Source organism: Hemibagrus wyckioides, linkage group LG21 (assembly GCF_019097595.1).
Source record: "Hemibagrus wyckioides isolate EC202008001 linkage group LG21, SWU_Hwy_1.0, whole genome shotgun sequence".
Taxonomy (NCBI): Eukaryota; Metazoa; Chordata; class Actinopteri; order Siluriformes; family Bagridae; genus Hemibagrus; species Hemibagrus wyckioides.
Window position 1 is genome coordinate 15,693,079 of NC_080730.1, and position 12,563 is coordinate 15,705,641.

Sequence of the window (12,563 nt, forward strand, 5' to 3'; positions counted from 1 at the left end):
GGTTGCTCCTGTGACATCATTGTCAAATATCCTCTAACTTCTCACAGGAATAATGAACATACAACAACTACCAAATAAGCGTATAGTCCTATAGCTATTTTAAGACTTTATCCTGAGCTTGGGTTACTGCCTGTGGGAAGATTTGTGCATTGTGGGATTCCTCCAGGTTCTCTTACAACTCTGGATATATTGCTGTAACCATCCTGGATATATTCCTATAACCATCCAGGATGTATTCCTATAACCATCCAGGATATATTCTCATAACCATCCAGGATATATTCCCATAACCATCTAGGATATATTCCCATAACCATCCAGGATATATTCCCATAACCATCTAGGATATATTCCCATAACCATCCAGGATATATTCCCATAACCATCCAGGATATATTCCCATAACCATCCTGGATATATTACCATAACTATCCTGGATATATTTATATAGCCATCCTGGATATATTTCCATAACCATCCAGGATATATTCACATAACCATCCAGGATATATTCCCATAACCATCCAGGATATATTCCCATAACCATCCAGGATATATTCCCATAACCATCCAGGATATATTTCCATAACCATCCAGGATATATTCCCATAACCATCCAGGATATATTCCCATAACCATCCAGGATATATTTCCATAACCATCCAGGATATATTCACATAACCATCCAGGATATATTCCCATAACCATCCAGGATATATTCCCATAACCATCCAGGATATATTCCCATAACCATCCAGGATATATTCCCATAACCATCCTGGATATATTACCATAACTATCCTGGATATATTTATATAGCCATCCTGGATATATTTCCATAACCATCCAGGATATATTCACATAACCATCCAGGATATATTCACATAACCATCCAGGATATATTCCCATAACCATCCAGGATATATTCCCATAACCATCCAGGATATATTCCTATAACCATCCAGGATATATTCCCATAACCATCCAGGATATATTCCCATTAACATCCTGGATATATTCCCATAACCATCCAGGATATATTCCCATAACCATCCAGGATATATTCCCATTAACATCCTGGATATATTCCCATAACCATACAGGACATATTCCCATAACCATACAGGACATATTCCGATAACCATCCACGATATATTCATATAACCATACACGATATATTCCCATAACCATCCAGGACATAGTCCCATAACCATTCAGGATATATTCCTATAACCATCCTGGATATTTTCCAATAACCATCCAGCATATATTCCTATAACCTTTCAGAATATATATTCCTATAATCATCCAGGATATATTACCATAACTATCCTGGATATATTTATATAACCATCCTGGATATATTCCCATAACCATCCTGGATATATTCCCATAACCATCCTGGATATATTCCTATAACCATCCAGGACATATTCCCATAACCATCCAGGATATATTCCCATAACCATCCAGGATATATTCCCATAACCATCCTGGATATATTACCATAACTATCCTGGATATATTTATATAGCCATCCAGGACATATTCCCATAACCATCCAGGATATATTCCCATAACCATCCAGGATATATTCCCATAACCATCCAGGATATATTACCATAACTATCCTGGATATATTTCCATAACCATCCAGGATATATTCCCATAACCATCCAGGATATATTCCCATAACCATCCAGGATATATTCCCATAACCATCCAGGATATATTCCCATAACCATCCAGGATATATTCCCATAACCATCCAGGATATATTCCTATAACCATCCAGGATATATTCCCATAACCATCCAGGATATATTCCCATTAACATCCTGGATATATTCCCATAACCATCCAGGACATATTCCCATAACCATACAGGATATATTCCCATTAACATCCTGGATATATTCCCATAACCATACAGGACATATTCCCATAACCATACAGGACATATTCCCATAACCATCCACGATATATTCATATAACCATACACGATATATTCCCATAACCATCCAGGACATAGTCCCATAACCATTCAGGATATATTCCTATAACCATCCTGGATATTTTCCAATAACCATCAAGCATATATTCCTATAACCTTTCAGAATATATATTCCTATAATCATCCAGGATATATTACCATAACTATCCTGGATATATTTATATAACCATCCTGGATATATTCCCATAACCATCCTGGATATATTCCTATAACCATCCAGGACATATTCCCATAACCATCCAGGACATATTCCTGGCTCACCTCAGTGTTCCTTGTACAAGATAAAGCAGAAACAGAAGATGAATGAATAAATAATTTTAGGGCTTTATCTTCTTGCCATAGGCAACGACATGGAACTCAAAAGCATCTCAGATATTCACTTTGTATGAAGAAACTGTGACAATTTCCCTCAGTCTGAGATTTCAAAAGGCCAGAAAAACCTTGGTTGTCGTTGCTAATCAAGCATTTTCTTGAGCGATCTAATGCTGAAGTAATGAATTCTGTTCCTCAATTGTGTGTATGTGTACAGTGTTTTGTATGTATGTGAACTTTGCTGATGTTATATTGACCTACTCACCCCTCTCTCTCTCTCTCTCTCTCTCTCTCTCTCTCTCTCTCAGGCACTGTGCTGTCATCAGGTCAAGGTGAGTATAACAGCAATTGCATACAATTCATAGTAACAGCTGGATAACGGTGGCTTTGCACACTCTTGGTTAGTGTGTATGGCTCTGACGATCATGTAGGCATAAAAGTGTCCAGCAGAAATGCAGTGAGATGTCTGCCTTGGCCTTTGAAGTACCTTTCAAGTACTTTTGGGAAATATTTTTGAAAGCGGTTGTATCTGTTGGAGCGCAGGAGGTCTCATTTATTTGTCCACATTTCACTGCAAATTCATATGAACCATCTGGTCTGTGTGTGTGTGTGTGTGTGGTGGTGTGTGGGGGGGTGTTTGTGAATCATATTCACAATATGATGAATTTGTATCTGTATATGCAACTGTTTCGAAGACATTATGTGTGCATTACAGAAAAATGTGTGTGTATATATGTATGTGTGCAAGATGGAACAAGCGACATTGAAGCAGTATTTTTTTTTTTCTTGGCTTGTTGCTGTACAGGCATTTGATCCACCTTTAAAGCCCCAGGGCTCCTAGAGGAGAAAACACACACCTGCATTCACAGTGTAGCATGTTGCATCTGTTTAGAGAGAGAGAGAGAGAGTATGAGTGACTGAATGAGATGCAGACTGTGAAGGACTGAGTGAAATGTCCAAACAGAATGTGAGACAAGCAACGGCAATAGAGACATTCCTAACAGTTCCTATTCAGTCTGTGCAGCATAATAATAAAAAAAGGACTTGATTATGTCTATTTCACTGCGGCAAATAGTTTTCCAACAGCTTGTTTAAAGCTTGACATTCAGTGTGAGGAAATCACATTCAGCTAGCAAGGTTTTAGACATATTTAGGCAGCTGCTTTAAGTCTCTTCATCCCTCCTTAGGGAGACTTTTTAATATTTCTTTCAGAAGAGGGTCCAAAGTGTGTTAGATGAAGAAAAGGGTTGTTTTTTTCCGCCATTTCGCAGCAACATGCACAACCTTAAACAGAAATAATCCTCATTTGCCAGCAATTCTTCCCCGTTAGTGAATGAAGCGGACACGTTTTCCTCAGCTCTTGGCCCTTTTCTGTCACAACATATTGTAAAGGCAATGCCAGAAGTGATCAGTTTTCTTTGTAACTATCAATGATCCTGTTTGTTGATAAGCGAGGGAGAGACGAAACAGGAACCTGTTGAATTTTAAATCAGTCCTGATCAAAACTCACTTTCCCCCAAAACAAAAGACTGTAAAATTACATGATGGGCAAGGAATCAGCATTCCAGTTTATCCTGAAAGTCATCAGTGTAGTTGTGGTCAGGGCTCTGTGCAGGAGTTCTTCCACTCCAGACTTCACAGGGACATTGTCAAGCTTGAAATGGTTTAGTCTCTTAGTTTTAGTGAAGGGGAATCATAATATTGAAGACAGATGTGTGATTCCAAATGTGTGCTAGTAGTTTGGGGAAGTACCACATATTGGTGTGATGGTCAGGTGTCCACAAACTTTTGGGCATATACTGTAGTGTGTAGTAACACTGGGGCATGAGACAAAAGGACTCTTTGAATGGGTGGCCAGTCTATCGCAGGACTATATGCATGTGCACACACACACACACACACACACACACAAAGGGGCAAATTATTATAGCGAATCCACCTACTGGTATATTTTTGGAACAACTGCTGAAAATATATACTACCAGTGAATTCTTCATCCTTTCCCCATTACTGTGGAAATGTCAGGGAATCGTTCTAATAATTCTAATAAATCCATGACGTGGAATAATACAAGACCATTTTAGGACAATATATTTATTTTAAACTGCCTTTTTAAGAATACTTGCTTTATTGCACCAGCTGATCAATGAAACTTGGCTGTCCACCCTGGTTGTGTCTGTACTTTAGTATAACAGAAGCTCTAATACCTTTCCTACACACACACACACACACACACACACACTTCAGAATAAGCTGTCTCTCTCACTCTCTATTATTCCGTGTATCTCTATTATTCTCTGCGTCTTGAAATAAAGTGAGATAATTAACCACAATGTCCAACATACACTCCATTTAGTTAAAGTCACATTGCATTATTCTTTAAATTCTTTAAAGAAGAGTTCTTTCGTTCATTTCCCCACATAATACCTGCTGCGAGATTAGAGACAGAGACAGATAGGCAGAGCACAAGAAAGAGATAACAGTGTCCTTGACCTTGGCATAACATAGACAGTCTTTGTATGAATGTGAATTGAGGACCACACAGAGCCTAAGTGAATTTAATTGAACATCATTTCCTTTTTTTGTTCCACCTCTTTTTTATTCTTCTCCTGTACATCTCATCGGCATATGATATAAAGAGTCTATTGCTTGCATTTTCCTCCTGTCTTCTCCCATTTGGTGCTAATATGATGCTTACACTTAAGCTGTTAAACCCCATCATTATCAAGCAGAAATGCCTCTTTCCATGCTGGTTCCTTGTTTCATTTACTGTGAAAGCCTCAGGGCTAGTGGCTGTGCATCAGTTTAATGCTGCGAAACATTAAAACAAATAGATTTATATATTGTCATTACTGAAAAGCAAGAGAACACGCGGCACCAGATGGTCGTTCTTATTCCACAGCGTTTGCATCACGTAGACTTATCAGCAAATAGAACACATAGGGCACAATGGGAAAATCTGGCCCAGTTACCACTGCCTGACTCTTTCTGTTGGGAAGTTTGGGCTCCCTTGTCCAGATTGCATGTTTTAAAGATGTTTGAAATGCAATAAAACAAATACTTTGCAGCAAAACATGTCCAAATAACTTTCTGCAAATAGTTTCACATGGTGACTTTACATTTAATTAAGTTCAAAATATACTGTAGGAAAAAACAATAATTGTGACATGAAAAAGTTGGCACCACCTACAAAGTCAGTGCTGGCAGCTATCACAGCTTGAAAACACTTTAGGAGTATTTCTATTCGGAGACTTTCTTGAGTTGTCTTGCATGTCATGTTTAAGATCTACTCCCAGCTTCAGGGGACTGTGAAGGCTATTCCAAAAAGCTTCAGTATAGCTTTCCTTGAAATAGTTCCTGCTGGATTTTGAGGTATGTTTTGTTTGTAGAAGCCAGTCTCTCTTCAACTACAGTTCTTTGAAAGAATGCATGATATTTGTTTCAGAGTCTGTTGATATTTACTGGAATCCATCCTTTCATGTAGCATTTTGGAGATTCCTGTGCTACTGGCTGGCAACAGCATAATAGATCCACCCACATTTTTAACAGTTGGCAAGATATTCCTTATTTATTAAATGCTGTTTCTTTTTGCTCCAAATCTATTTGTGGTTAATTTCATTTTCTATTTTAACTTCTGGTTTGTTTAGATAATGTTCTGCGTAATACAGACATGGAGTTTTATGAGTTTTCAGTCTGATGACTCTTCCATGCAGATCATATTTGTGCAAGCGATGCTGCTCAGTAGAACAGCGCACCAACAACAACGCCGTGAGTTAAAAACCCTCCTGCAGGTCTGTAGTGTCATTTGGGAATTTGGCTTGCCTTCCTGGCCAGCATACACACACTTCCATCTGAGAGATTTCTTAGGCTTCCAGATCACTTCATTTCAGACCTATTTCATTAAAAAGATCAGCTTTAAATAGCTTCGCTATTTACTTATATATTTATCTCATTCTCCCTCTGTACTTCACTGCTCAGCAACTGTCAAAAGTGCACTTGCTGTGTGTGAGGATATTTTTACTGTAATGCCACAGGAAGTGGAGGCTGTACAGAGTAGCACAGAGATAACAGGTTAGATTAGAGGATAAAGTTTGTACTCTGCAGAGGGGAAGACCAGAGGAGGCGGATGGAGAGATGACGGCACACTTGGGTTCATGTGTCAGCAGAGCTATATCTGTCCAACTAATTGTGCCACATTCGCTCTGAGCTGTCTGCTGAAATGCCCACGATGTCCGAGACTGGGTGATGACCAAGCAGCCTGTGTCGTGTTCAGATAACAGCATAGAAATGCAGTCAAACGGCTGGCTGTAAGAGGAGAGCAGGAAGCTGCCTCTGGGCAATATGGACAGGAGTGTGGGCGTGTGTGTGTCTGTGTCTGTCTGGACATGTTCGTGTCACAGCTTGGACCGTGCAATAGTACAATTCCAAACTCTGCCTAAAATCCCTTGGTTTTCAAAGAGCATCTTCTTTCTTTGGTAGAGAGGAAAGAAACATCACATCAAATTACACAGTCAAGTACTAGGTGGGTTCACCTCTAATTGCAATCAGCAGCAAGGAAATCATCCAACAAGTGATCCTGTGTGTGTATGTGCACGTGTAAAAAGATCATTGCTCTATAAGGCTCTGTGTCATTCACCCATGCACGAATTAAAAGTTTTGTTCCAACTTCTTGGCAAGGAATTCACTGTGCTCTTTCGAAATGGAACAGATGGTTTAGTGTGGCGTTAATAGCAAGTTCATTCTGCCAGACATGTTAAATCACAGTGTGTTAATAATCATGATAATGAAACAGCTTCTTAACACTGAATTCTAACATTTACATGTTGCTTAAAAAGACCAGCTAGTGTGTGCAGATCTGTTAGTGTGGCATTTGGTCCACCTTTTAAACTTCCAAAACTTTCGGAATGTCAGCTGGCTACTTCGGAAAAAGGAAGGCTTTGGAAAAGTCACTTTGCATAACCAAAATATTCCAACCACAATTTCTGGGCAAATTCCAGACATAAAGTCAGTAAAATCCCATAGCCTGCTTACATAATATCTGCAGGCATGCTACTTTCACATGTATATGTGTGGAGGCCTGGGAAAACACTTCACATGGTTCTACTATCTATAGTGTGTAACATCTAAAAACTTCTGGAATGAAATATGTTCGTTTTATGAGTGTAATATATCTCTACCAGTAGCTCTTGTATATTTTTCCCTAAAGAGTAAAACTGGATTTGAAAGATTTATTTCTGGCAGTGATCAGAGACATTATTTACAGAAAGATGGCTTAGGCAAGATTAAAAAGTAAATAAATTCCATGTCATTTTGATCCCAAATGTTTATAGTTTCGTAAATTTTGGTCCATTTATCAGAATTCAGCTACAGTGAACTCCCAGACCATCACATAGTCTCATAATCACTCTAGGATTAAATGCAACAGCAAAATAGATCACTTTATATATTTATGTTATCACACTTCTGATGTCTCTATTTTGTGTTTTCTAAAATTTGTCACACCGGCAAATTGTCCACCTGATGAATTACCATTTCATGTAGCTGCAAAAAAAGGAAGAGGAGATGTAGACAAGAAAAGTTTCCTGCTCTGGTTAAGTGACTTCCGCATCTTAACAAACGTTAAGCAATGTATCCGTGAAAAAGGAGACGGTTGTTGCTTTTCACAGCTCACAATTTTCCCTCTCATTCTCCACACAGCTGGTCTGGAGAATTGAAGACTCTGGGCCATATGGAATCGTGTTGTAGTTCAAAGCATATAGAACATAGGAACAGAAAGACACATGAGTCAAAGTGGAGTCCCTCTGGGTTACATTAGCTCCTCATTGTGAGCTAATATAGAGCTTGTATTCTTTTCCCACAATCAATCCTGACTTTCATGTTTGGACTTTATTATCCTCTCCAAGAAACGAAAGATCAAGGCTGTAGTTCTGAACTTTGTTCAAATATGGATGCCTGTAACACTCTCTTCATAACTGTCGAGAGAGCAAGGCTACATGCTTTTAGAGTTAACCACCCACACAGAAAATTTCTCAATACACCTGATAATAAAGGCCATAAAACTGTAATAATACCTTAACAAGTTTACATCACTTACGCTAACACAAAACAGCTTAGCTTTTTTAATACTTAGTATATCCAGTACTGGGATATAACGCTCAGTGTCTTTGTAATTCACATTAGTCCCTTGTGTCTAGTGACCTTGTGTCAAGTGTTTGAGGAGAAAACAAATACTGTGGTCACTGTTGGCTCTGTCACTATGTTATTTGGGTTGTGCGGTGCACCACCTAACTTCATTCAACTAATCTAGGATGTCCTTCAGGGCATTCCTTGTATATTTGGGCATTATCTCGGTGCATGGCCTAACCTTTGAGGTGACACTCAATTCAGTTAACGCTGTCTTGCTAAGGATAGCCCAGGCTAAATTGAAGTTACACCCAGACTAAAGCAAGTTTATGCAGAAGGGCAAAAGATGTCTGAGGCATTGTTCTGGGAGTGGACACTGAGAAAGTCCCTGGTGTTGTGTAATGTTAGACAAGTGCAGGCCTTCCTGGGGTTAGCCCCTTATTACTGTGACAATACTTTTCCCTTCTATCAGCTCCCCTGCAAGGGAGAGTTTTTCATTATGACGAGGAACTCCAACCTTTGATGCCACAGGCCTTTGAAACGGACAGTAGTAACTTGGGACCGGGAGCAACCCAGGTTATACCTAATATAGCTGTAAATAATAGGGAACAGACTGCAGAAACAGATTTCCTGTCTTCAAGAATGCTACAATACTTGACAATACCCCATAACTGCTGGCAACAACGCATATATACAAAACACCAGCTTAACACCAGTTGTCTACAAAGCACTCACTTCAGACAGATCACAGTGAATGGTAAAGAACCGGCTGTTGTCTGCAACTCCGAAGTCGATACTTGATGCTCTAGTGGTCTCGCGAACATCTCCATCATTGTTTCATTATAAACCTGTGATTCTGTGCAAACAGCACGAAGACCAGATGCTGAACTTTGCTTGACCTTTTCAGAATTAGGAACTTAGTCAAGCCTTAAATGTAGTTGTCCATGTAGCACTGCATTAATTCTGATTTAGCCTGGAACCAGGTAGCAGAAGCGGTAATGGAGTGTTCAGTAATAAATCAGCATTTTCTCTCAAGCATTTCATTTCTCCATCCATTTGCTTCACTTCACCACCTTTTGTGCACTAGCGATTATATTTAATTTTTATACATCAGGTTTCTCTCTCTCACTGTCTCTGTATGGCAGAGACTTATGAAGGATGGATCATGTCCAAGCAAAACCAAATCCTAGAACAGAGCTGTGGCTAATGTTGAATTAAAACGTTTTTAAAAATGCATTTGTTTGTTGTTCTGGTATCAGACCTTCGCCCCAGAGAGCTTGGTATGCTTGATGAAGTGAGAATGCTGTTTTCAAGCCTAGGTATGGTCCAGAGAATTGATCCCAGGTCCAGTGGCCTCCGTTTCACATTTCAAATTGGGTACGGATTTAGCTGTTTAATAAAAACAATCATTCTGCCTAATGATGTCTTAGACCTTGCTAGTTCACACTGGTAATGCCTTACTCTGTTGGATAAATTTGTTGGATAGATACATGCCATGGTCAAATGCATAAGCATAATTTATTCACGTTGTAATCGGATGTCAAAATGTTTGTGATATTCCTGTGCTGCATTCAGGAATTGAATCTTTAAACCTAATTTTCTTCCTTCGGTCATCAGACATCTAGAGCTTTACTTGTGATTGAGATACATGCCTGGATTAGAGTCCATTGCAGGACATCATGCACAAAATTATTCAATTTAAAGTAGCTAATTGTATGAAATAATGTAGACACAAAATATTTGCCTCGTATACCCATCATCATTTCAACCTCACTACATCAGTGACATCTTGTCACTCTTTCTATTTCATTTTCGGAACCTGGAGGGAAGTGTTTGCTTTTGCTCCTCAGACGGTTCTCTTGAGTGAGTTTGAGATGCTTCCCTCCGTCACTTCAGTCAGTCTGTTCTGTGATCTGGGATCAACATCTTCCCTCCTCTCTGCTGGAGTGCTGGCGAGTTGTTGATGTGCTGCACAGCATATGTGCTGGTATCAGCATCAATATGGTGATATAGAATAATTGAATAGTTTATCAGAGAAAACAGCTTGGGTTCATAAAACTGGATGAATAAATGAACATGTCTCATGCTCGCTGACCCACAATGTTGATGAATAAAAACATACAGTTTTAGATTTAACCTTTCTGAAGCTAAACACAGTGGTCGTGTGTGTGTGTGTGTGTGTGTGTGTGTTGATATTGATGACAAACTAGAGTGTGACCGAAGCAATTTCTAATGCAGTGTTTCTTTTACTCCTTGCTGCTCTCTTTCTTGCATTCAATTTGTGTGCTTTCTCGCTTATTTCTATTCATTCTTTTTTATTTTTTTGCCTTTCTAGGTCTCTCTCTTTCTCTCTCGGCATCGTATTTCCCCCTTCATCACCGGTCTTCCTAATCTAATTTCTCTTGGTCTTTCTCATTCTCTATATTTGTTGTTTTCTCTCTATATTATTTTCAGCCACATCTCTTGGTCACTATTTCCTTTATTCTTTCAGCTCATGCATAATTCGGACTTTTTATTCCGTATCTCGTGTCTCAGTCTCTCCTTGGGTCGTCCTGTGTCTTGTTCACTCTTCGGAACTCCTCTCTCTTCCTCTCCATCTGCTCTCCTTCCCTTCCACAGCCTGAACGTTTACAAACCAGGTTGTGCCCTTTGTACCCTCCTGTCCCTGTAGTTATGATGCTATCATTAATAATTACTCATCGCTGTGCATTGTATCTGGCTGTTGGCATGGTTGTTGTGGTCTTGGTGAGAAAGGTCGGCAGAAGCTGGCAGTGCTGCCCAGGAGGCCTTGATCTCTTAATGATAGGGCACTTACACAGAGCAAGTCCACAGTTGCCTGCCCCCAACACTCAGCTGTAATAATCCATCAAATTCACTTCGTACAATCTGCACTGGCCTACTAGAACTCATTTTGAGTGAATTTGAGTGAATGCTATGCAGGACTAACCCTACTCAATGAAGCAACTTAAGCCTAATGTACATATGTTTTTTTTTTTTTCTGCAAACATTGATGGATGCAGGTTAAATACATTCATCCATCTTCTGTAAGAGCTTTATCCTGCTCAGCAATCTTCTCCTGGTGCTGCATCTTCCTTCCTTTTTTTCTCCTGACCTGTTTTGCAGTTGTCCTTCAGATTCGTCGATGAGGCTTGTGAAAGGTGAAGAGATCCTCCCATCATTTCTTTGCTTTGTGAAGGCCTGCTCATCAGGAATCAATAGCTATTTTCTGTCCTTTTTAGTCTGCATGCTTGCTTAATGCTTTTTTTCCCCTCAGCAAAAGGAAAGAGATAGAGTAAAAAGCAAGAAAGAGCTAGTGATTGCCTCAGAACGGGATGGAGAAAGAGGGAGAGGTCTCCACATGAGACATCAGGTGTTAATACAAGATTAAGCTGCTCCACCTCATTATGGACCGCGGAGATGTCTACTCAGTCCTGATTCGCTGACGGGTATGAAAGGTCAGGATTGTTCATTGACCGTGCCTGTTTGTTTTGAGATGTTCTGCCTGTGTCTGCACACTGGTTTTATGCATACGAATGCGCGTTTGTCTTTATGTTTTTATCCTCCATCCAGGAAGGTTACAGCTTTCGCAGATGAATAGGGTTTTAACTTTCAAACGCAGTAATCGGTTCTCACCTGTCTGCACCAGGGCCTGAGCAGCCTTTTATTCCACTAATGCAATTTATTTTTTTTAGAAAACAGATAACCCACTTAGCTTTGATGCAGAGAAATAGACTTCACAATATGACCACATATGACGGACAGCGACTGAGCAGATGTGTAGCTTTAAGTTAGTAGAAAAAAATGCACTGTGAATGTAACTGAATGCATTTTAGCAGTTGATCAGTTTCACAGATGATGTCCATTAATGATGTTAATGGGTCTTTTCATATCCGACAATTTTTGTGGCTATGGATTTTCACATACAGTATATGGAACAGAAAATAGTAATCACTGACAATACAAATTGGTTTCATTTAGAAATCTTAAAACAAACTGGAAAGGCTTTGTTCCATTATTTTTAATTTATTTACATTACAGCAACGTCCAACAGTCAGCCCAGGCTTCCGTCAGTCCGTCCATCCATCCATCCATCTATCCATCCATCAATCCATCA

At 39.4% G+C, this 12,563-nt stretch overlaps 1 protein-coding gene across 1 annotated transcript in view; it reads left to right on the forward strand.

Annotated features, from left to right (window-relative positions):
• cdh4 (cadherin 4, type 1, R-cadherin (retinal)) overlaps window positions 1–12,563 on the forward strand; it is a 400,906-nt gene that overhangs the window by 54,338 nt on the left and 334,005 nt on the right. Inside the window, exon 3 of the mRNA XM_058374170.1 lies at window positions 2,635–2,658. Coding sequence (XP_058230153.1) covers window positions 2,635–2,658 — 24 coding nt within the window. The remainder of the gene's footprint in view (window positions 1–2,634; window positions 2,659–12,563) is intronic.